The sequence below is a fragment of the Botrytis sinoallii genome, assembly GCF_014898435.1.
Source record: "Botrytis sinoallii strain Bc 23 chromosome Unknown BSIN_010, whole genome shotgun sequence".
In the NCBI taxonomy this organism is placed as follows: Eukaryota; Fungi; Ascomycota; class Leotiomycetes; order Helotiales; family Sclerotiniaceae; genus Botrytis; species Botrytis sinoallii.
This window is the reverse complement of record NW_024066037.1, coordinates 386,912-411,669: the sequence shown is the minus strand read 5'-3', so window position 1 is coordinate 411,669 and position 24,758 is coordinate 386,912. Positions and strand designations below refer to the sequence as shown.

General features: G+C 43.7%; 9 protein-coding genes across 9 annotated transcripts; 5 read left to right on the top strand and 4 right to left on the bottom strand.

The window, feature by feature from the left end:
* Nucleotides 1-85: 85 nt before the first annotated feature.
* Nucleotides 86-866, bottom strand: EAF02_006282 (uncharacterized protein; the record flags this gene model as incomplete). The annotated part of the gene is made up of 6 exons (XM_038902330.1): nt 86-128; nt 195-365; nt 417-529; nt 591-673; nt 730-760; nt 819-866. The coding sequence occupies 6 exons, from the start codon at nt 864-866 to the stop codon at nt 86-88; spliced, it is 489 nt and encodes a 162-aa protein (XP_038757550.1).
* Nucleotides 867-2,211: 1,345 nt separating this feature from the next.
* EAF02_006281 (uncharacterized protein) lies at nt 2,212-5,961 on the top strand (the record flags this gene model as incomplete). The annotated part of the gene is made up of 2 exons (XM_038902329.1): nt 2,212-5,754; nt 5,812-5,961. 2 exons carry the CDS (start codon nt 2,212-2,214, stop codon nt 5,959-5,961), a joined length of 3,693 nt encoding a protein of 1,230 aa, XP_038757549.1.
* An 843-nt stretch (nt 5,962-6,804) lies between these two features.
* On the bottom strand, nt 6,805-7,812 carry EAF02_006280 (uncharacterized protein; the record flags this gene model as incomplete). The annotated part of the gene is made up of 3 exons (XM_038902328.1): nt 7,363-7,812; nt 6,940-7,292; nt 6,805-6,855 (listed from the first exon to the last, which is right to left on the bottom strand). Exons 1-3 carry the CDS (start codon nt 7,610-7,612, stop codon nt 6,805-6,807), a joined length of 654 nt encoding a protein of 217 aa, XP_038757548.1. The 5' UTR covers nt 7,613-7,812.
* A 1,152-nt stretch (nt 7,813-8,964) lies between these two features.
* Nucleotides 8,965-11,432, top strand: EAF02_006279 (uncharacterized protein; the record flags this gene model as incomplete). Its single annotated transcript, XM_038902327.1, has 7 exons — nt 8,965-9,096; nt 9,144-9,416; nt 9,472-9,622; nt 9,675-9,753; nt 9,810-9,942; nt 9,994-10,567; nt 10,627-11,432. 7 exons carry the CDS (start codon nt 8,965-8,967, stop codon nt 11,430-11,432), a joined length of 2,148 nt encoding a protein of 715 aa, XP_038757547.1.
* A 556-nt stretch (nt 11,433-11,988) lies between these two features.
* Nucleotides 11,989-13,452, top strand: EAF02_006278 (uncharacterized protein; the record flags this gene model as incomplete). The annotated part of the gene is made up of 1 exon (XM_038902326.1): nt 11,989-13,452. One exon carries the CDS (start codon nt 11,989-11,991, stop codon nt 13,450-13,452), a length of 1,464 nt encoding a protein of 487 aa, XP_038757546.1.
* A 293-nt stretch (nt 13,453-13,745) lies between these two features.
* EAF02_006277 (uncharacterized protein) lies at nt 13,746-15,201 on the top strand. Its single transcript, XM_038902325.1, has 4 exons — nt 13,746-13,967; nt 14,077-14,285; nt 14,402-14,492; nt 14,735-15,201. The coding sequence occupies exons 1-3, from the start codon at nt 13,831-13,833 to the stop codon at nt 14,476-14,478; spliced, it is 423 nt and encodes a 140-aa protein (XP_038757545.1). The 5' UTR covers nt 13,746-13,830; the 3' UTR covers nt 14,479-14,492; nt 14,735-15,201.
* Nucleotides 15,202-15,348: 147 nt separating this feature from the next.
* EAF02_006276 (uncharacterized protein) lies at nt 15,349-15,651 on the top strand (the record flags this gene model as incomplete). Its single annotated transcript, XM_038902324.1, has 1 exon — nt 15,349-15,651. One exon carries the CDS (start codon nt 15,349-15,351, stop codon nt 15,649-15,651), a length of 303 nt encoding a protein of 100 aa, XP_038757544.1.
* A 745-nt stretch (nt 15,652-16,396) lies between these two features.
* EAF02_006275 (uncharacterized protein) lies at nt 16,397-18,569 on the bottom strand (the record flags this gene model as incomplete). Its single annotated transcript, XM_038902323.1, has 5 exons — nt 16,397-16,753; nt 16,802-17,266; nt 17,317-17,830; nt 17,992-18,123; nt 18,381-18,569. The coding sequence occupies 5 exons, from the start codon at nt 18,567-18,569 to the stop codon at nt 16,554-16,556; spliced, it is 1,500 nt and encodes a 499-aa protein (XP_038757543.1). The 3' UTR covers nt 16,397-16,553.
* Nucleotides 18,570-19,279: 710 nt separating this feature from the next.
* On the bottom strand, nt 19,280-20,836 carry EAF02_006274 (uncharacterized protein; the record flags this gene model as incomplete). The annotated part of the gene is made up of 7 exons (XM_038902322.1): nt 19,280-19,607; nt 19,682-19,850; nt 19,904-20,129; nt 20,235-20,359; nt 20,413-20,492; nt 20,553-20,568; nt 20,659-20,836. The coding sequence occupies 7 exons, from the start codon at nt 20,834-20,836 to the stop codon at nt 19,280-19,282; spliced, it is 1,122 nt and encodes a 373-aa protein (XP_038757542.1).
* Nucleotides 20,837-24,758: the final 3,922 nt, after the last annotated feature.

Here is a 24,758-nt window from a genome sequence, read left to right as displayed (position 1 = left end):
CTCCAAGCAATGCCGTCACCTCATATCTAATCAAATAATGTTGTCGTATGACCGGAAAAGAGTATTTACTTCTGGTAATGAATCTCTAACCCCTGCTCTTGGTATTGAGAATGAGTGCGACAATCAAGCTGAGATAACGAATTAGTATGTAGTCAATGTGACAATTTGAAGATAATTTTGTGAAGTGAGCCTACCCGTATAGTCCCAGGACCTCGCCGAAAATCAATATCAAGACCATTCCAACAAAGATTCGTGATTGTTGCATGTATGATCGAACGCCCATATCACCAACTACACCAATTGCATAACCAGCGGCCAGGCCCGTTAATCCAACCGATAAACCACATGCCAAATGCATGAATCCACTATGAATATGTCAGTATTTGCCTGTACAAACCCCAACAAGCTGTGCATACTTGAATAAACTGTAACTCTGGCCAGGAGGAGGTCCCATATCTCCAGCTATAAGGACGGCGATGACGAGAGAGTAGACTGCAATGATACCAGACATGACCACAGGGATAAGTGACTAAATCGAGCACCAAATCAGTACGTGTAGCATGTATGAATCTTCTTGGATAATTACGCACCTTCATGATCAAGTCAGGTCTAAAAGTACCAACACCTGCGATTCCGATACCAGACTTTGCCGTGCCATATGCGGCACCGATACCTTGAGGCTATTAGTGAACTGTGCAATAAGTTTGAGCTTGAGAAGTGATGGCATACATCCGAAAGTCATCGCAAAGGCGATACCAGCCTGCAGAAGCTATTAGTATAGTGACATTAACAAGACGACGAATGTTTGAGCTTCGTACCATTCCAAAGAAGGGGGCGAACTTTGGGGCCAGATCTGATTCTGCCATGATTGATTTACTCGGGAAGTGTATTGATGTACTAAAGTTGGATGGAAATTGACAGTTGACAGTTGAGAGGTTGCGAAATGAGTGTTGTTGTGTTGTTTGATGAAAGCTATCCAAATCCAGGCTTCAGTTGGGTGGAGCTAATAGTAAGAAGTTAGACAAGCGCCTCTTTTCTCTTTCTACGCAATCCTCCGTACAGAGCACGATGCACACACACACAGTACGTACTGCACCCAGTGAAGTGCACTGACAGATAATCTACAGAGTCACATCTACCCCGAACCGTACGAGTACACACCACCAAAATTGTCCAAGGGCGGCTTAGTCACCTAAATGACACCCGAATTCGAAAAAAACATCCAATTGTTCAAGTCGATACCTCGTAGACGTATGCATTTGATATCATGTTCGTGAATACAAGAATAATAATTACAATCACTCTTGCCAAGTCAATTATCAGAGATCAGGGTGCACAGGCAGATGAAGTGCTGATCCTCCAGGAGTTCTCACTACTACTCTACCTTTGATTCCAAGCGTGTTCTTTACTACCCATTCTCTAGCTTTGTGAAGTGTTGATTGAGACTTCCAAGCTTCGAAGGGAAGAAGGATTCCTCTCTCGCCGCATCCGAAAGCCACACTAATAAAAGGATACGGTACCATCCAATGCTCCGGCGCGCCGCCAAAAAGAACTCGAACTAGCCAAAAATTTAGTTCCAGATAGTACACAACAACAACACCACCGATACATTACAATACAGTACAATTCAGTTCAGTCAGTCAGTCTTCGATAACGAGGAATCCTACTCCTGGTTACCCTTCTAGAGTAACCAGCAGCCTGGGAAGATTTATAACATTCTGTTGAGCCTATTAAGGGAAAGAAGAAGAAGAAGGAGAAGGAGAAGAAGAAGAAGAAGAAGAAGAAGCATACATCTTAACGTCGGCGTCATTCTTCCGATGCTTTTTATCTCATTTATTTATCTCCTCCTGCGAACAAGATAAATAATTAACACGCAATACGACTCTAGAAAGGCTTGCTGATCATTCATTCGATTGAGCTGATCAACTACTTACAACCCCAACTCATCCTCCGACTCCGAAACAACAAAGTTAATCATTATCTTACCCGTATCTCAACCTCAACAACCACCTCAAATCAATTCGACATTGGAATTTTAAGCCCCGTACTAGTGGATGTTATAGTAGGGTCCATAATATCACCGGTCTTGAGGTTGTCCCGGGGTTAATTCCCTCGGCTTCGAGTCTTGGCTCCTCATTCTAGGCCAACAGAAGGATCAACGAATAGAGTTACATTGCATTCACATAACAAAAATACTCTTTGGCATATAAAATGGCAGATTATCAGCAAGGGCGGGGGAATAATGGTCGCCCGAATGAATATGGTCATGCTTCGAACTATCAACGGGAAACCGCTTTCTCTAATATCTTCGGTGCTGCCCCTCCTCCCGGCCGATCGCAAACCATGACTTCATCTGTGTCTCCTCCAATGATGCCTCAGGGTCGCACACAAACGATGTCCTCGCAGGTGTCAGGAATGCAAGGCGGAATGCCTCCCAGACAAGCTCCGGGCCAGGGCGGATATCGGCCTCAACAGGGGAACAATATACCAAATGGAGGCGGCATGGCCAATGGCTATTATCAAGGACCCCGACAACCACCTCCTGGACAAGTACCTTCACAACCACAGCCTCATTCCTTACCACAGCAGGTTCGTAGCGATCGACGACCGTACCCTACTCCTCAGCGCATTGCACCCCAACAACCATTTCCTCCTAGACCTCAACAGCAGCGATATTACACAGGCAATGCTCCAGCACTCGCCTCCGATCCCTATCGGTCTCAATCGATGGCAAGTATACCCAGGCCACAAATGTACCAACCGCCACCTAGCAACTTCAATCAAGCTCCCGCCAATGCTTTTCGGCAAGCTCAATATCAACACCAACCCGCAAAAACAACCGCTCTCGGACGCAATATTCCAGAGAGACCTGATGAGCGCACAATGTCATTGACTACCTATCCACAAGATCGTGACCAGCATCAGACTATGAGTGGACGAGTGATTCCAAATCGACGGACTTCGGGGAATGGGCCGCAGGAGCTACCAGCTTTTTCTATCCCCCCTCCTGTTCCCGCAACTGCAACACGGACTGCTAGTATGGCCTCTACTGTTGCGCCAGATATGAGCCGATCGATGTCCATGGCTTCAACTATTGTCCCACCGGAGCATTCGGATGTCTTAACGCATCGGCCTTCGGCCAAGTCAATTAGCAGCACGGCCGGAGGATCATCTAGACACAAAGCTCCTCTGGTATATCCGGCACTATTGTCGCGGGTTGGCGACTGCTTTCGAGAAAAAATCAATGTCGGTGATAGAACGAAGAATGATCTCACATACAAAAATGCTTTCAGTGGAGCGGAGGCGGTGGACATTATCTCGTATATCATCAAGACCACCGATCGAAATCTTGCCTTGTTGCTTGGAAGAGCTCTTGATGCCCAGAAGTTTTTTCACGATGTCACTTACGATCATCGATTACGTGACTCTGCTACAGAGATGTATCAATTTCGAGAAACGATGATGGACGAACCTCATGAAGCACCAGAAGTCAATGGCGTGTTCGTTTTACTCACCGAATGTTACTCTCCAACGTGTACTAGAGATCAGTTGTGCTATTCGATAGCTTGCCCTCGTCGACTTGAACAGCAATCTCGATTGAACCTGAAGCCACAACCTGGTCTTCGTCGCGAAAAGTCCGAAGCAAGTCTGCATGATGTCGACGAACCTGACGAGCAAAAGCTCTGGATTAACACAGTCTCTCAAGAAATTGCGGATAGCGTTGGTGAACGGGAGAAGAAACGTCAAGAAGTCATTTCAGAGATTATGTACACCGAAAGAGATTTTGTAAAGGATCTCGAATATCTACGAGACTTTTGGATTCTCCCATTACGCTCAGTCAATCAACTCTCTCCATCACCTATTCCAGAGGCTCGAAAAGAGAGAATAGTCAGAACCATATTCTCAAACATTGTTGATCCACCGAGCATTCATGCTATCAGTTCTAAATTCGCCGAAGCACTTACAGAACGCCAGCGGAAGCATCCTGTCGTGCAATGTGTTGGTGATATATTCCTCCAATTCGTACCCCAGTTTGAGCCTTTTATTATATACGGATCAAATCAACTGGCGGGAAAATTTGAGTTTGAGAACGAGCGATCTTTGAATCCCTCGTTTTCTAAATTTGTAGACGAGACAGAGAGGCGAAAAGAGTCAAGAAAGCTTGAACTGAATGGTTATCTAACAAAGCCGACAACAAGACTTGCCCGTTACCCACTTTTGCTAGACAATGTTCTTAAGTATACCGACGATGGAAACAAGGACAAGGAAGATATCCCGAAAGCCATGAAGATGATTCGTGAACTCCTCACCAGGGTCAATGCCGAATCCGGAAAAGCCGAGAATCGCTTCAACCTGAAGCGATTGCACGAACAGCTTCGTTTCAGGCCCAATGAGCGTGTTGATTTAAAGCTTACTGACGAAAACCGAGAGCTTATCCACAAGGGACCCTTGAAGAAGACACCAACAGATCCAACTGATATTCAGGCCTACCTTTTCGACCACGCTGTTCTTCTCGTACGTGTCAAGACAGTGGCAAAGAAGGAGGAAATTAAAGTATATCGTCGCCCAATTCCTCTTGAACTGTTAACTATTCGCGAAATGGATGAGTTTATGCCTAAGCTTGGAGTTGTGAAACGTCCATCATCAAGTTTGATTCCTAGCAAGACTCCTACAAATGATAATAGTAAGAAAGATGGGTTCCCCATCACCTTCAGACATCTTGGTAGAGGTGGGTATGAATTGACACTGTACGCAAGCAGTGCAGGGATGAGGAACAAATGGATGGAGCACATAGGTGAACAACAAGCCATATTACGTGCGCGAGGCGATTTCTACAATAAATCTATCATTTCTAGTAACTTCTTCACGACCGTGAACAGGGTCAACTGTGTGGCACCGTTCGATGGTGGACGTAAACTGATATACGGTACGGATTCGGGCATCTTCGTTTCTGATCGCAGATCAAAAGATGCTGCTGCAAAGCCACTTCGAGTGTTGGATGCTACCAGTGTCACACAGATTGATGTTCTCGAGGAATACAACCTTCTGCTGGTTTTATCCAATAAATCTTTGCAGTCTTATCCTCTTTCTGCGCTGAATCCGAACGAGCCTGCACTTTCGAAACGACCCAAGAAAATACAGAGCCATTGCAACTTCTTCCGCACAGGGATATGCTTAGGCCGCCACCTTGTGTGCTGTGTTAAATCATCGGCTTTGTCGACTACTATCAAAGTATTTGAGCCCAATGACGCGATGTCCAAAGGGAAGAAGCAAAAAGGTTTCAAAATGTTTAGCAATGGTCAAGACGAGTTGAAGGCATTCAAAGAATTCTATATTCCAACAGAATCTTCGTCCATACATTTCCTCAAATCAAAATTGTGTGTAGCTTGTGCACGTGGTTTCGAAGTAGTATCTTTGGAAACGCTAGAGACTCAATCACTTCTCGATCAGGCAGATACATCTTTGGACTTCGTTGCTCGAAAAGAGAACGTACGACCAATACACATCGAGCGATTGAACGGAGAGTTTCTTCTCAACTACTCTGAATTCTCTTTCTTCGTCAACCGCAATGGATGGCGAGCTAGACCTGACTGGAGGATTGATTGGGAGGGACTACCACAGAGCTTCGCACTTTCATACCCTTGGATACTCGCCTTCGAACCGAACTTTATTGAAATTAGGAATATTGAGACTAACGCTGTTCATATTGTTCCTCATAAGAGCATTCGTATGCTGCATACGAGCACTCGAGAGGTATGTGTCATCCTAACATTCATGCGTGAATTTATAAAAAATACTGATTGATTGTAGATCATATATGCTTATGAGGATGAGCGAGGAGAGGATATCGTTGAGGCTATCGACTTTTGGCCAGCTGGACGTAAGCCCGAAGCACAGCCGGTTTCCAATGGCGCCGATTTCCGTGACGGGGTGCATCCTCCAACATCCTCACGTCATTGAGCTTGATTTTAAGCCTATCCCGTACAATTATAATAATATGAATACCCACGCCATAATCATCCTCATCTCGATTCTCAGGTTTAGAATTACATGACATCTGATAAGTTTCGCTCAATCTCTTCTATTATCTCCTAGGTGTGCTGGACACGCTGGTTTTACAGCCAAAGTCGTGCATAATACTTCGGCTCATTTTACAATCTATCGACTTATTGAAGAAATGAGATACCATTTCCCAAGCACGTGGACTTTTATTTTGCTAGCGGTGGCGGAATTTGTTCCTCAAAGTGAAGAGCAAAGGATACTCATGAAGTCAAGGAAAGATGTCAGGGTATGGGAAAGGGGCGACAGGCGTCAGTCAGTGGAAAGGGGAAAAGAAGATGAGATTCCTTCCACTACATCTTTTGATTCTCTCAACTTTTTAACTTTTTTGACGCTCGATTGGTTGAATAAAGGCACGCATGATATCTATGTTTCTGTACATTGCAGTTGTAGTCTTATGAATAGAACATGTGTTTCTTCGCTCGTTGATATTAAACTTGGTGAGTCTATTTGCTTGTGAATGTTGTTTAAGTAAAGCTACGTAGAAGTTGACATATGACGATGCATTCGAAATACCTTCTTGTAAGCCGCAAGATTTGGTAGAATCATTGCAATGTAATCAAACAGTCATCGTGTACAAGTTAGGGAGGGTTAAGCGGGCTTTGGAGTTAGAAGAAATCTATAAATTTGTGCAGCCAACCAACTTTTCGATGAATGTTCCATTTTTGGCTGACCGGATATGTACACCATCCGAACCATTCTAGCACCCCTATTTGATCTATAATCTATGGGAATTTGGGTGCTCTATTCATCTTTCAAAATCTCTCGCTGTGCTCGCAAAACCTTACTCCTTTGCTTAATCATGTGTGTGAATAAAATATATGAACCTGCATCTCGTTAGCATCCCCATATCTTCAAGATTATCACCATGAAACATACCAGGAATATAATAAGCAGAATTGCTTTCAAAACTAAAGGATACAGAGATCCATATATTTCTCCCGCAGGTTCAATAGCTTTATAAATCAACCAACATTCACTACTGATCCCCAATGGATATAAAACGAAGAAGGTATTATAGCGAAACCAAGTAACGATATCAGGCTTGTATCCACTAAGTGTGATAACGAAGTAAGAGTATCGAATTACTTCGGTGACACTCCATGCAATGAGCATTGTAGAGTACCCAGTGCTTTTAGCTACCCATGGGAATGGGTTGACGATGAACCAGACGAGGAGGAGTCGACTGGCTACTTGCATACCAGTTGTGCTAATTGGGGCTCGTACAACTCCTAGAGATTGAGAATTAGTATTATCTCAACCACAACCGCATAAAAAAGGATGGTGAGGGAAAGAACGAACCAAGAGCTGCATGCACAACCTCCAGAAGTGCCATAGTTTGTGTCCATTTTACAAAGGTACCAACAGCAGGATACAAGCGCCCAAATCCGACGAGTGGGACAAGGAGAACTACTCGACCCAAAATGACGAGCCAGAGAAGTGCGGACACAAAGTTGTAGAGGATTAGGTATTGGGTTTTGCGATTGGAGGACTGGAGGGGTTTCGGACCACGCTTTTTGACGGGGGGTGAGCGGGTATCTTGAGGATCCATGGTTGTAATCGCAGCGGGAGAGAGGGGGCTTGTGTTGGGTAGAGGAGGAAGTGCGAGTGAGTGAAAGAAAAGCTTGTTGTTGACCTTGAAGTTGAGCTGATGAAGGAGGGAGTGTGGTGTTTACGTGTTGAGGATTGATAGACAAATTTTGGAGCTTGGGCCATCTAGTACACCGAGGCCAGTAAGCAAATTGACCGAATGTGGTAGATCTCGAGGTAGATGTCGTCACCATTTTCTTGTTCCTAACAAATTCATAATTCAAAATCTCCTTCATATTTTTGCTTCTTCGATCATGTCTAGGAGCATGATTTGGTTGAGTAGTTGACAACAAGTCTCGAAATATCACTCAGGGCCAGCCTTCTCACTACCGAGAACACATCATATCACTGGCTGTGTCCCACTCCTTATTCTCTCCATCAAGAAGATATCACCACTTCATTGTTTCGAGTTAACTAAGACATTAAATGTGGCAGAGTGCATCGAATGTTCATCTCATGGTCTCAAATCAATCCATGTTTGCGATGAAAGATTGGCATTGAAGCATCATTTCGTGTCTAAGGGGCAAACTTATTGTCCTAGGTAGGCTTGCTGTTCTTCCTTCTTTCGTTGCCTCTGTTTTCTTTCATGTCTCTTCCTACATCTCGTTTCATCCAATACATAGTGTATTCAAAGTTTATCAGACGGTTGTCTGTAAAGGCCATCACATCTGCGCCCGTATCACAAACGAGCGGCACAAGGCAGCACTACTCGTCACCATATTTACATTTTATCTCGTTTGGCATGCAATAGTCGGCCCAACAATGTGGCATTCCTAGTGGATTGATATATAGATACGAACTGTTTTGTACTTGAAACAGTATCTTCAGTGAACACATTCGATAAGAACAGCACCCTGGCGAACCATAATCGCGGGACCAACAGTCACCAACCAACACGCGCTGTACCTTGAGAATTGCTCACTTTTGGTCGCTGGATTGCGGCCCAGGGGAGTATTGCAACCTCATGTATCTCGGGATGTAGGAAGGATATTTTTGTAATGTTAATTGTGACTTTTCAGCCTTTCAGCTGCAGAATCTAAAGTTTGCTAGGGAGTAAATCTTAGAATCCATGCACTTTCGTGTCAACAATTTCGGGATAGTTCCAATACAAATACAATTGCATAGTTTATAGAAGAGGTGGATTTCCCACTTACTTTCAAAATCATATTCTTATTAAAATCGTATACAGCAGGACTGTTTTGCATAATCTTGTGAGAAGCCAGTTCGCAGACACTTATCAATCGATAGTACTCAAATTATTTTAGACTTTCAACTAAAACAACACAATCTTAACCTCTCCAAGGCGATCACATCATGGTTTCCGCATACCCAGATCTCAAATCACCCATAGGTCATGACTTTGGAGATGAACAGACACAAGCAGAGCTCGAGCTCATGGATGAGCTGCACAAGTTGGGCGTCTCCAAATATGTGAATTTGCCCCAAGTATGTCTTTTCTCTTGCGCGTGTTACCTTAAACTTACATGTTTTAGCTGATCGTCGTTGGAGACCAAAGTGTTGGTAAAAGCTCAGTGCTCCAAGCTGTGACAGAGATTCCTTTTCCAACCGATGATAAGATGTGTACTCGCTTTGCAACCGAGATTGTGCACAAAAGAACTTCGCCAAGTGACACAGTTTCGGTGACCGTTGAGATCATTCCTGATTCCAATGAAACTCAAGAGCGGAAGGAGTTATTGTCCTCATGGCGTCCGTTAGCTTTCGGGCCCGCACTTGACAAGGAAACGATGAAATCTATATTCAAGCAGGTTCGGCTCAAGACAGATGTTTTTCTCTACGATTTAGTTACTTACAAGTGCATAGGCAGAATCTGTTATCATTGAAGACCATGCCGATGTCCGGCCTGGTAGAAGACCGAAATATAATAGATTAAGTAGCTCTGTGCTACGCATAACTAGACGTGGCCCCGACGAGAAGAATTTTGCGATTGTAGACATACCTGGTCTTGTCCGTGGTGAATATTACCATCATTTACTTATGTTTATAGAGCTGACAGTGTATCCCAGGTGATGCTAAGAACACGGAGCATCAAACAGCCAAAACTCTTGTCCAGCATTACATGCATAACCCAAGAAGCATCATTGTGTACGTCCTGGCCCTTAGACAATATCTTACTTGGTCATTCCACTTACATCATCAAGGGCTGTTATTGATGTGATCGATCTCGAAAGGCAGGAAGTCCTGCATATGCTCGACGACATAGAGGATAAAGAGTCTAGGATAGTTGGAGTTATCAACAAGTGTGATACCAAGCAAAAGCAATCACACGACTGGGTAAATTGACCTAATATTTCTATAAAATATCTTATTGACAACTTTCGCAAGGTTTTTGAGCTCATCAAGAATGATGACCAATCCCCACGATACCTGAAAGAAGGGTGGTACGGTTTGCGTAACAGGGCACCAATCGAAGCCAACATCAGCGATGCAGAAAGAGATGCTATAGAGGATGCCTTCTTTTCAGGCGATGAATGGAATCGATTAAATAAAAAGAGGCTTGGCAGACATCATCTACGAAGCAATCTGATAAAGATGCGGAATAGACATGTCAAACAGAGTATACCCAGTCTTCTATCCGAGATCAAAGCAAAGCTTGCTCTGTGCAACAATGATATCTCCAAACTAGGGCCACCGTGCGATACCAATTTCCAGCAGTTTACCTTGATAAATGGAATTGCAACGAAGTACTCTAGAATGACGGAAAATTCTCTAAATGGCAACTATCGAGGGCTTAACAAGTCTGATATGTTTGCGAGAAAGCTAATTCGAGATGGGCTTGACAATTTTTGTACTACATTACAGGCAGAGGGTCCAGTGAAGCCCTTTGTTACTTGTACAGCGGAAGCGAAGCTTATCCCTGCCGACGACGGAATGACATGGTCGGAGAAACTCATGAGAGGTATTTAGTAACATTAATATGAACAACGAAAACATGAAAATGCTGACATGAATCTATAGATCCGACCTATGGCTGGATACGTCAAGTAATTGAGAGCTTTCGCGGGACTGAATTTCCTGGTGACCTCAATCCATTAGTGGTCGACTTTTTGTGGAGAAAACAGACCACAGGCTGGAGAGCCATCGCTGAGGCCGCTCTTGCTGAGGCGGAGAGCATTGTTGAACGGGTGAATGAGGCATTGTTTCAAAGTGTTTGCTCAGATGATGATCTTCGTGTCAAATTGCGGGACTGGTTGCATGCCGATTTTCAGAAAGCATCAGTCAATGCCGCGAAGGAGCTCGAACGTCTAATTTCAGATGAAATTGAAGGTCATCTCTTTACCTTGCATCCCCATTTCACCGCACTGCGAATGCATAGACAGCAGAACAGGATTAACGAAGTTACGAGCATTCTGGCGAAGGAAAAAGCTTGGATGAAACAAGAACAAGGCGGTGCACTGATTCCTAATCTATCCATCTCATCGGATAAAATTGTGGGAACCGAACTATATCATGACAAGGAACTAGCGGTAGTTTTGAATACTCATGATAGTCTCGAGGCCTACTATGAGTTGGCTAGATATCGATTCACCGACAACGTTGCAACTCAAGTCATCGAAAGGCACCTGCTTGGTCCGGATGGTCCACTCCGTCTTTTTTCTCCTCAGTATGTTTCAGAGAAATTATATGGGGAACAAAATGAGGATGCATTAAGCAATTTAGTTGGCGAGAATCCAAACAAGGCCCAAAAGCGACTTGGCCTCGATTCTGAGAGGCGCAGTCTCGAAGAAAGTATGAAAAGACTTCAAGCTTTCAAAATGCTTTGATAAATCTCTTGTTAGGATTTTTACAAACGCAATTACCGTTAGTTTTGTAATCTCAAAATCACATTTTTACGTACCGCTTGTCTCTCTGTTTCCCTTTTTATAATTCCTTATGCGTCGGAGTCTGATCATTCACGACCACGGCCCGCTTAGAAGAACCACCTGTCGTTCAGCTAAAAAATATCTTTTGCCATGAGGTCTAAAACGTGCCACTTTTCAATTAACTTCAACACCTGTCGATGAGCTTTACAAACATGACCCTATCGCCAACTCATCAGCCAATACAAAACTTCCTCCAGGGTAACTTCACATCCTAAGAAATGTAGATCATCTGGAAGAAACTTCTAGGCCTGCGCAGTATCGTTGGTGGTTCAGTACGATGCTCGGATATTTGTGTTCTTGACGAAACAGATGTTGGTACTCTTGAGTATTTAAGATAAGATGCAGTCCTTCATATCATACTAAATCATCCCATCGTCAATCTACAGCACATAGCATCCAGTCAAATCGCAATTTCAATAACTTCTCTGAAATTTCAATCACCCTTTCTACAATCACCATGAGGCCGTCACCTTTATTCTTCGGTTCTGATAAACGTATCGACAACTGGATTGAAGAAAAAGAACTCGAGAAGTATGATTTGAAGAAATATGAAATTCCCCAAAAAATGAGAGTGTCAAAGGAATCGGATGCGAAGGATGTAGTGAGAAGAATGTATAGATACAAGCATAAAGAGGACAAAAGCAAGGATTTGTATGTCCTAATTCCTGGCCATAAGAAAGAGAAGTCCCCTGGTCTTCTCGGTGGTGGTGTAACTGAGCACACGATTACTAGAACTACAAAAACTTCTGATGGGCGGGGTAAAAACCTGAACTTGCCTATTAATATTAATTTTGGAAGGCAAAACATCACTATCAAAGTTGAAGATGGAGAAAGATCTAGAAATAGTGGTGACGGCGAGAAGAAAGAGCATAGACGTCGTGGTGATGGTGAGAAGAAAGAGCATAGACGTCGTGGTGATGGTGAGAAGAAAGAGCATAGACGTCGTGGTGATGGTGAGAAGAAAGAGCATAAACATCGTGGTGATGGTGAGAAGGAGCGACATAGACATCATCGGCGTCGGGGAAGCGGCGAGCCTGGGGGCACACATGACGATTCCAAAGACGGCGAAGATTTCTCTCACGATCGCCGAGAAAGAAGAAGAAGAAGTAGAGACCGCTCTCGTGATGGCGCTGATTCAAAAGGGCGTGGGAATGGCGGAAAGTCCCGAGAATATTCCAGATCTATTGATCAGGAAGTAGATTCTGAATCCGACGACTCGAGAGACACAGACAATGAAAGTAAAAAGAACGCAAAGGATGACTTGCAGTCTAATTATTCTGGAAAAGTATCTTCCAGGGGACACTCTACAAGACCCCCGACTATCCACCCCCCCTCTATAAAGGAGAGTCGTACAAAGGAGCGCTCTGAGATTCAGTCTATAATAGAAGATGGATCTATAGCATCTTCTCATAGACCACCCACTGATATTCAGCCTCCTCCAAAAGCCCAGTCTATAAGAGAAGATGGATCTGTAAGATCTTCTCGTAGACCTACCACTGATATTCAGCCTCCTCCAAAAGCCCAGTCTATAAGAGAAGATGGATCTGTAAGGTCTTGTCAAACATCATCCTCGAAGAGCAAGCATTCTTTAAGAGCTCCATCTACAGCGGGGCAATCTAGATTATCCCAAAACACTGACACCTTACTTCCTAGCTTGGACAAACTAACACAAGAAAATAAGGATCTTTTAGATGGGAAGACTTCTCAGGATGGTCGTAATTCGACCTCAAGCCAACATCTAAAACCCAACTCCCGAGAAGTTTATCAAGCAAATAGTGATAGACGACGTTCGGAAAGGGGAAGTAGTGGCCTATCCAGAAAAAAACGTACCGTAGTCTATCTGCGCATTACTTGTTTGTTTAACAGGCGTTGGAGTTTGGAAAATGCATATGGAGTTAACAGCTTCGAAAATATATATTAGAATACATGGTTTTGTTTGTTTGTGTCGGTTCCAAAAAATCATGAAGAATCTATTGACCATCTGATTAACTTCATTACACTCGTAGTATTAGTAATTCAGTGTATGGCGAGGCACAATTTCCCTCTAAATTGCGTAATTTCCAGGTGAAAAGATGTATTGCAGAGGATATATATTAGGATTTATAAGCTAGATCCCTTATTGGTTCCCCACGCCCGGTATGAGATCCACCCCCACCTGACCCTTCTTACGATTTCATCGTTCATGTTGTGAACAAGCAAGCAAACAAACAAACAAACAAACAAACAGGAAAGAAAATACACATATATTACTGCAAAATAACGCAGAGTTCTTGGGGTATCTCACATACGTAGAGTCACAATGTTGATCACAGGAATCGCTCACGTAAATCTTACGGTGCTACCCGGCACTCTTCACTTGGCCAAAAAGTTCTACGACGAAGTGTTGGGATTCACCTCGGTTCCAGTACCGGTCTTGCAGAAAGATCATCTTGCTTGGTATGGCCAGTCTTCCTCTTCCTCACTGTCTCCAGCAGTATTCTACGATCCTATCGATCAATTCCAATCCTCATATCTGTTCATGGAATTGTACTAATAGACCCCCAAGGTTTGACATTACGCCCCAAGGCCAACAGATTCACATCTCGGACTCCGCATCTCCTTCGGAGCCAAAATCTTCTCGGCATCCATGTTTCAAAGTCGCGAGTCCAGAGACTTTGATCGAATTGCAGAAGAGAATTTGGACGTTCTACGAGAGTGAGGAGGCTGGAGAGGCGAGACCGAGAGAGGCTGATAAGCCTGGTGAGGTTGATAGTGGTGAGTCTCTCACGTGGTTCTTTTTCTGAAGAGAAGTGTGATCTTGAGAGATAGGGCGGAGAAAGCGCGAGGGGAGAATGAACGTATAAATCACCCATATTGACTGACCTATTCAGGAGCGAAAGGAGTGGAATACCCCGTCAGATTCTTTGCTAGAGATTTTGCGGGAAATAGGCTGGAATTTAGTTCGTAGTACAGGTGGCTACTGTAAGTGCCCTTTTCGTCCATATATCAATCATTTTCAGTCGGATCGAAAGTCGTCACGGGCGACTCTGTAAACTTTCTCTTTTGTTGTCGTTCTAGAACATGGAATGCGTTATTTTTGGAATGAATCATCCGGGTCCCCATTTTCATCCATTTCATCTATCTTCCCTTGTATGCTCATGAGAAATGCGATCTCACATCGACTATTTCCATTTCTTCGGGAGTCATCAGCTGATATTTATTAGCTCAAGTCCTAACCACACGGATATTAGGCGTGATGTCAGTTCACAACCGTAAACTTTCGGATCTCCTTGCCAATTTTATTACGAGAATGAAAGGCACAAGCGCTGGCGCTTAATTCTAGGGAGGATGGAACCAAGAATTGGCACTGTACTGCAATGCGGTCGGGCCGGTCTGTATTTTTCGTTAGCCGCCGTGTAAGTTTGACCACCATCTTTGCGGCCCGAGTTCTTCCAATTCGGAGCAGGCTTCCAATTCAATAGGTTCTCTATGAGGCCGAATAACCTTTATGTCCGTGGCAGTGTTCTTGTGACGTTTTTAGCATGTTAGGTTGATATATGGAAGGAATGAACAAACCAACTGCCAAGTATGTTTGGTACATCTCTCAAGTGTGTAATTAAGTATGATGTGAACAGAAGTTTCTGTATTTTTGTTTATCTACTCACTCACTTATTCATCTTTGTAGCGGTATCCAGCTATTGTCTCTCATTCATACCACATTCGTCCCACAAGATCACGCTTGAAGTTCCCCGACTACAGTCATTGTACTTATAGCAACCGTCCTCAACCCTCTCACATAAACACTCATTCTATTACCATCAACTGTATCCCCAAAGCCATGCCTTCACTCCCACCCCGTCTTCTCCAAGACCGCTCTCCCTCTCCCCCCTCTTCCCTCAAACCACGCTTAGATCCCACAATTCTCGGAGTCCCCGATGACACTGTCAAAGCCACGCAAAAACAAATCGACGCTTATCACAAATGGTACGATGGTTTACCGAAAGAGGCACAGAAGAAGATAGATAAATTTCAGAAGGACCATGGGTTAACGCAGGATCAATTGATCTTGGCTGCGTTGAAGAAGTGGGCGCCGCAGTATGTGGGGCCATTCAAGATGGCAATGTTTTTTGGTATTGTGTAGGTTTTGTAGGTGTGCGTTTATGTGGCGAGAAGAGGAAAGATATGGAGGTATGGGGAGAAAGAATGGTTGATGGATGGTCTCAAAGAGTTTCAAATGTGTTGACTCGAGAAAAATCAAAGGAAACATACACACAAGAGCAGATATCTTCAATCCATCTTATACTTATCTTATACCGTATGAATATCCGTGGTATCTTTTGCACGACAGTAAAAGCAAGATGATTGATGCGGAAGTCTCTATCACGAATACATAAATAGGCGAGAAGGTATGGAAAACTTCCAACACACACAAAAAGAGTCGCAAAACATAGAGATAGACAACCCTAGGGATACTATGATAGAGTGATTACATCCAGCCTCGATATTGAACTCGGCAAAAGACACATCGATGTAAAAAGAAATGCCATAACAGTATGAATCCCATGTTGACCAACCTGTTCCACATCTAGTAATAGACCAACACAATCAGCTTATCCCTAGAGATCAGCGAATATTGCGGACAGATATACTGCGTATTGTTAGCTATTCTCGAGTACCTATTAGACGAATGTGACTAGCTTGCCTCAGCCAAGAGTGTAGGCAGAAATACTGTGTATTCTTTCAAGATCGGAGACTTAACAAGGAAATCAAAAACCAACATTATTGAGAGGATTGTTACTTATACAAAAGCTAACTGGCAAGAATCGCTAATGTTGGGCGACATACAGTCGTAGTGTTAGGACAATTACTAGATATCATTTATCTGAGACATCCCGATTTGATGAGCAAATCAATCTCATATTTCGCAATTAAAGATATGTAAAACCGGAAGCTATTTCTATAACAACAATAATTCCACCTATAAACCGCAGACCATATAATTTCTGTACCACAAATCGCACCATCCTCTGTTAGATACGCGGCCTACTCCCACAACTTCTCCACTTCCTCTGCACTCAACCTTCTAATGTGAACCTTACTAGCCATATCTGGAATATTATTCCATCCAAACGACCAATCCTTCAACCTATCTATTTCCTTCCAATCGTAGTTCATGAGGAACTCAATCAACATGATTTTCTCAATCGTGAGAGCCACGTAGCGGCCGGGACAGGCGTGACGACCTGGTATCGGTTAGCATTGTTCGGACCGGACGAAACATTCAAACATACCATATCCGAAAATCATGAACCTTTCACTGGGATTCGAGCCCGCTATCGTCTCATCCCGAGTTCTGAATCCCTTGAACACATCCGCATCTTCGTAATGTTCGGCATCTTGATGGATCGCCCATGCCAATCCCTCAATCCTCTCTCCGTACGGAATATGGATCACCTTTTCCCCATCTTCCCCTTTGCTGATAAAATCCAGTCCTTCTTTCTTCGCTACCTTCCGGCTACCCAATGTATATCCTAACGGATGTAATCTCTGACTCTCCCTCATAAACGCATCCAAACTTCTCAACTCCCCAATGCTTTCTCGATTCCACACTCCCCCAAACTTCTTCGACGCGTCTCTAATCTCCCTCCTCATAGGCTCCACATAAAGTTCCTTCTTATGCCCAATAATATCATAAAGCACATGAGTAAACGTAAGCGTCGTCGTATTCCACCGTCGCAAAAAGAACCTACAAAATCCTATTATTAACCCCCCACAGCAATTCCTCCTCCCCCTTCCCCTCAAAAACCTTCTTCCCCCTCACATCCTCCACCAAACATAGGCAAGATAACCCCCCTCTCATAATCCTCCCCGGTCACATCCCCACGAACCAAGCCCCTCACATCCTCCGTCACCATCCTCTCAATCACCGCAACCTGCTTCGTCGTCTTCATCCACGGCGCCACAAACCCATGACTCCACCTCGGCAAGCGTCTCAACAAACATCCCGGAAAGAATATTCCCCGCGCAAACGTCGCTACATTATGTACCCACACCGCATCGCTCGAATATTTCTCTCCACACAGTATGCGCGACACGATCTTCGCCAGCGAAACATTCACATGCTGAAACAAACACGTGTGTGTCCATCCCTCCCCATCCCTCTCATTCGAATCGTCCGGCGCAAAATTTTCTCGAAACGCAGTCGTAGTTTCCGTGAGGAGGAGCGGGGTGATCTCGGGAATCGAACGGGTTAGTTTGGAAATGATAAAGGTCATCATGTCTTCGCTTTCGGGGGAGATGAAGGGTCGCATTAGGAGGAACTGTGTTGGAGGGTTAGTTTGGCATTCTTTCTCGCATATTCCTTACTAGATTCGAGTTTTTCGATAGATCGAATTGAGTGGAATCACATCAGATCGCACCAGATCAGATCAGACCAGATAAAAATATAAAGATATCAAAGAAGATTGAATAATAAACATACATCTTCATTCGCCTCATACGGATCCAAATCACCCGTCCCCATCTTCCCCGCCTGCGCAAAGACAGAAGTAGGTAATGCCCACTGAGGACCCAGCATTCCATTCAAACGAAACGCCTTTCCATTTTTCGAATACTATTTATTTCATCACCCATTAGCTTCCATCCTTGTATCTTTTTTTTTTTCTAAAACAATAAAATAACAATGAAAAAATAAATAACCCCCTTCCCCCCCCCCCCCCCCCCCCCCCCCCAACAAGAAAATAAACCTCACACTCATTCAATTCAATTCAATACACAAAACCATAATCCCAAAATCTCAACAACCATACCCATACCCTACCTATCCAAAGACAAAGACAAAAACAACAACAAAAACAAAAAACAACATACCTTCTGATACGCACCCACCAACAATTCCTTTCCCGACAACCCCCTCCACGTCACAATTTTCCACCACGAATTCGCGACCAAAGGCGCATCTGCATTGTAGCGACGCGAGCGCACATACGTCGTCAATTGTGACGAGAAAATCCATGTGATGAACACGATAAGCAGCGATGAATACAGAGAGAGTTCCATGGTGCGAGGTGTGCGATGGGAATCTGTGCTTTCAAGGTAGAAAAACGATTTACGAAAGAAATGATGGGGGGGAGGGAGAGAGGGGGAGGCAATACTTCAAATGTTGGAAACCATCGATGATTCAAGAATTCAAGGGGAAGCAAGCGTTCACTAGTCAATAAACGTATCATGTATGGCTGAGGCTTCAGATACTCCGCATTAGCCTGGTGAACCGTTGGGTCTAGTGATTTCCCCCCGAGTATCCGTGTACTCCATATCACAATGATTTTCGCAGGCAATCCGCAGGCAATCCGCAGGCGCAGGTGTTCCCGAGCTGCAAGACAGCAAGTATCACATCGCTTAGAGCTTCGGTTCCAGATACGGATAAATTTTCAACGCAACTCGGAAAGATCCACATTTAATATGGAAATAACCAAGAATCCAATTGGTAATGTCTTAGCTTTTATAACCCTAAAAGGTAAAGTTTGCAAAAACTCGCCCATATATACCCGCTACCTCATCCCATCTCCATAAGAAAGTGTACAAGCGATATCATGACATGTTCCCCTGATCTCTGCAACCGACCTCTCTTTAACCGACCCATTATCGTACCCGAAGAACGCCATTTGCAGTATCTAAAACCTGCAAACCAATCCATTGATACAGCCAGCCGTACACCAATCCCATCCTCGTCCCAACATTCGCCAATGAATCCACATTTGAGTTATAATCTAAAACCCCCTGAAACAATCATCGTATTTTGCTGCGAGCTCCTCAGTGTATGGTTCTCTTCCTTCTTTTTCATCGGGATATAAATCGAAATTTTGAGCATCGCCTGGATATCTCAAAGGGGGTATAATTGGACCACGGTATTTCCTGTAATATACATCTTCCCAGATCACTCCTTGAAAAAAAGGGTGATCTTTAACCCGTGCAGCGCCACCAGATATATTTCCGAGACGATGTGATCGATCGAGCGTGCAGAATTGGCGAATGATATCTTTTGCCGCGGGTGAAATGGCAGGTTCGGCAGGGAAAGAAACTGGCTTGCTAACAATTCTGGACGCAATTCTGTGTCAGACAATGTGCAAATGATTCAAAGACAATGAGGAAATGAAAAATGAGATACATACTGTTTGTAAATCTCTATTGGGTTCGAATGCCAAAAGGGTGGATATCCTGTGAGGAATTCATATATTAATATACCTAAAGCCCACCAGTCGACGGCCGTCGTGTGGCCTTTCGATTGAATAACCTCTGGCGCAAGATACTCTGGTGTACCACATAAGGTATATGTTTCTCCTTTATTGTTGTCAATAAACGACCAGCAGAGCCCTCGAATTTACGCAGCTTACTGTTTCCCAAACGTTTTGCGAATCCAAAATCGACCAATTTTATGTGTCCCTCAGCATCCAACAACAGGTTCTCCGGCTTCATGTCTCTATATGCAACCCCTTCTCGTTCATGTAAAAATTCAAGAATCAAAACTATTTCGGCAGCATAAAATCGAGCTGTGTTCTCGTCGAATCGTTTGGCTTTTCGTAGATAGGAGAATACTTCACCTCCAGGGCAGTAGTCAAGCTTAGAAGAGATAAAAATTAGTTTCAGACAGGTAATAGAGTACCCGGATATCCAATTGATAATGGAAAATGGAGAATTTCGGTAGAGTGAATCCCATGAACGTACCAGCATATACAGTGAATCATGATCAGAAAAAGAAGTAATTAATGTAGTAATAAAAGGATGTCCAGCAACATCTGAAAGAACCGAACGCTCGTGATTGACATGGTCGACTTGTTTGAGTTTGATGACTAGATATCGTCAGTCAATGATATTGACTCTGCTTCTGCCAGTCAACTCTCACCCTCGACTTTCCGCAAGACCTTCAGCGCAAAAACCTTATCGCGATCCTCTTCAGCGGGGTTCGCAAGACGTACAAGCCAGCTACACAATATAAAATCAGAATGTATTCAAGCGAGAGATCCATGAGGGTGAATATCGTACACGCGAGCGAATGTGCCTATTGAATGAAAATAAATTAGCATACATTACGTGCAGGTTCCGTCATTAAGCTACACAACACAGCACATCGCATAGCATCGGAGCGTACCGGTTCCTAAAGTCCTCACCAACTCAAAGTCTCGCACACTCAAATTTCTCGAACTTGCTCCCAAACCTTCATTCCTTGGATTTTGTTGGATTTCACCCGGGGGTGAGATTTGCTGCTCTTTGAAGTGAGCCACGAAGTTTCTTTCTTCTTCAGCCGCAGCCGTCGTGGTCTCGGCCATTGCGATTTGACGTGACGGTGAGAGTCTCGCGAGAAGAAATGTTTGGATGTGCCTCTTATTTTGGAAGACTTCGCGGGCTTACTGGAAGCAGCAGACTACAGTAGCCATGCGGTTATCGCGAAACTTGAGGTACTTGATTTCGAGGGGTGGTGGGGCTCAGTTGTTGAGATGGAGATTCCTATGGATATACCGATACCGATATTTGTATTTTGCGACGACTTGGGACCGAGCTTTATGATTGACTGATAGTGTACATGTATGTATAGTACTAGGTGGGTAGGTAGGTAGTCCGAGCAAGTCTTACTCTTACTCTCCGCCAATACGGTCTTTGTCTGTGTATAGCAATTGAAAAGGTTAATTGCGTCGGTTATGATCAATTGAATCTATGAAGAGAAGTTCTTCTGGAGTAAAGAGGATACCGGGATGTGGTGAAATTTGAGGAATGTAAGTATAATAAGGAGGTAAGAGGCAAGTGGTGAGTGGTGAGTGGTGAGTGGTGAGTGGTGAGTGGTGAGTGGTAAGTGGTAAGTGGATTTATTGATTGCAGTATCTTCTTCTTCTTCTTCTTCTTCTTCTTCTTCTTCGTCTTCAGTATTGTACCTGTCTGTATACATAGTAGTATAGTAGTATAGTGGGGGGATGGGGGGGGATTTCGTCGGGAGGTATCATGACGTTTTTTGAGTTCGGTCTTCCCATCAATTTCATCCGATTAGAAAAAGAAATGGTGAATCTATCCATTCAAAATAAATCCCTGGACCTACGTAGGTACGGAGCAGATCTACCGTAAACCGGTTGAGAGCCCAATGACCTACATATACGGGGTACCTTTTCATTTGCATCTATCGTCGAAGAAACGATATTTGAATTATGGTATTATGGGTTCAGAATTGGAAGATTTCAAAAGAATGATGCTATTCCCATCCAATCTAGATCACAATCATTTTTTGAAAGAGCGAAAAGGGAATAAAGGGAGACAGGTGGTAAAAGAAATTCTCTAATAGATTGGTGTCTCAAATTCCCCATACACGTGATCGATTACTCACCCAAACAAGGATCGAAGATTCAATACTGCAGGGCAGGCCAGGCGCCAGGTACTTCTTTCTGTCTGAAGTAACAAATATATATATATATATCAACACATCTGCGTATACCTTGTTCTATATATATGTATATATCTACCTAAGTATATACCTAGTATTTCAGGTCGTTTTGCTGTATAATCTGTGATGATAAGCTAGCAACTGGATAGGTATGGGTTGAGTGATATGGTCCGTCTAGATTATCTCCCCTTGATCCTCTCTCTGCTCGATATATTTACTACCTACCTACCTAGGTACCTATTTATGTATGCAGTCATCATTCCACACATACTCCTCACCACAACAGCAAATTCCCAAAGATGAACCCCAAATCGCTTCTTACAACAATCATTGTCGGTAGGATTTTGTAACGTTTCATGAAATGATTGTCAGTGTTCGTAATCAACTTTCAGCAGGTTTTTGTACGAAATACCTATCACAAACTCTCCAGACCAGTTTCATACCTACATCTATGCCTCAATCCTAAAGCGTGTCATACCAGACATGTTTCCAGGAAAGTTTCCCGAGACGGTTGAATGCAATGTGAGTCCGACATTGTGGACAAGCCGTGGTATGGATGGAAAGACGTTTTTAATGTTACATCGCCATCTAAGCTTTCCTATTGGACGAGAATGCGAGCTTGCAGGATGGCGGGCCGAGACCTTGAAAAGCGAGGAGGAATGGTGGGTGAGGATGTGGGATCTGTATATAACGGATAGTGTGATAGTGACCTGCATAAAGGCCTTCTCTTGCATGTTTTGTGTTTCCTAAGACAAGCATTATCTTGATACCTTTTCCAGATTCACGAAAGTAAATTGTTCCTGATGTTCCCTCCATGATTGTCAAGCTTGTCGCTTTGAGATATTGTTCTTTCATACTTTTCAAGACAAATCCAATGTTAGAGGAGTAATCCTTTCGCAATTGATGTGCCATTCACATCGAGGGGTGAATTCTAAGTAGTTAAAATAAGAATCAAGTCTAACATAGTACGGGTATTGGGGTCGCAGCGGCCCCGCCCACGAGACCTTCAAAGCGGATCTTCCGAGTGGGAACATATTCCCTTTGGAGGCTGACATGGTTCCTCTTCACGGCAAATCCTTCCTTGAAAGATTATCATCGAGACAAAAAACCCTCTTTGAAGTTCGTAGGGGCTGTAAAACAAGGCTGAAGCGAGCCGCAATACTGATCGGATTCGGGAGGAGCTGATGACGTTTACTCGTCGAGAAATCCCATGGCGCCAAAATGACAATTTGCGAGGTGAATCACTATAATAGTAGCTTTATTGTAGTAAAGTAAGCAAGAGGATGGTAGTAATATATTTGCGAGGCACATTGTTCTAGATCGATGACGAACTCAAATTAAAACGAGTATCTGAGTAGAAAGTGATAGTTTCTCTGTTATATAGATAAGATCTGTAGATCAGATCACACATCGAGATAGTGTTGCAGTGAGTCAGTGACCGAAATAGTTGCTTTCAAGATCCGAAGGTCGTAGAGGGTGGTGTGACAGAGCAAAGGAATTAAGACATCTGGGAAGAGTAAGAAGGTACCAAGATACTTCCATCAAGCCCACCAATTTCGTTTTAATATAATACACCAGCAAAATATGAACCAGTATTCTTCGACAATGCCATCTCCAGGGAGCCTCACAAGAGCCTCAACACGTGCACAGTGTCGCCGAGTATAACATACCCCACTTTTAAAATCTCCGTCCCAATACCATGCTGTATCGCCAAAACTGCTAGACAAGAGATGAACTGCCTTTCCCAAATTATCTCACCGTGTTAACAAAACCCTCTAACTTAAAACGTGCCCCAGAATGCTTAGATCTCGTAATTTGCCCTATGCAGCCACTCTTTGCAAGGTTGATTCTTGCCTGAACTTCGGTGTGTCTAATCATACTAGTGAGATATTGGGAGAATGAGTAAATGCCCTCTATAGAAATATCAGCCAATTGTACTTTGGTCAGCGGAAGGTAGGTTTAACCTCCCATTGAACCAGGTAAACCCCAATTTTTCCACCAAAGCTCCAGTGACTGACGTAATGCATCCTAATCTGACTGAGACCTTGGTAATGCCCGCATTGCCGATGCTACAAGCCTATTTAGAGCTCACAAGGCGGATAGAAAGTTAAGTGAGGGTAATTATCATGCCAAGTGGAAGTTTTGATTTCATTGCCCGCTTTCCTCTCACGGCCGCGAGCAACCTTGCCCAGATTCTAAAGCCGGGCGAATTTGCCTCGACGAATCGGGGCTACAGATAAATAGGTAAATTGTCTATACTGGGACACCGAGGAGGTAGTATCGAGGCCATGCCATCTAATCAATAGCTTGGGTGGCCTTGACTGCGTACCATATATGAATGAATGAAGTGTATGTAAGCATCACTTTGAACTTATATTATATCAAAAGAGATAGTAGGCCCCTTCTTTAGAAACAGCAATTCTCATGAAAACTAATTTAGCGCCTCTCAAGAATGTGAAAATCAGGCGGTACCCAAAATAGGAAAGAAAATCCGAAATCGCAATCCCTCAGCACAGAAATCTATTCTTGCTTAGACACAACCCAAACCCATCCGACAATCCACAGAAAGAAACTGAAGCCTAAGATACGGAGACGATCATCCGATTCAGGTGTGAATCATACCTGATATCTTATCCAACGCGCAGCGCTATGCAAACAACAAAGACGATTCGATATCCGAATATCGTGACAGATGAGTAACAGAAAAGAAGAGAGTCAAGATATGTAAGCGCTGCCATTCCATAAAAAATCATCCCAACTGGCTCTCCTCCCTTGTATTCCTACCCAACTTCCCAGATGGGGATACAAGAATGTGTTGACCT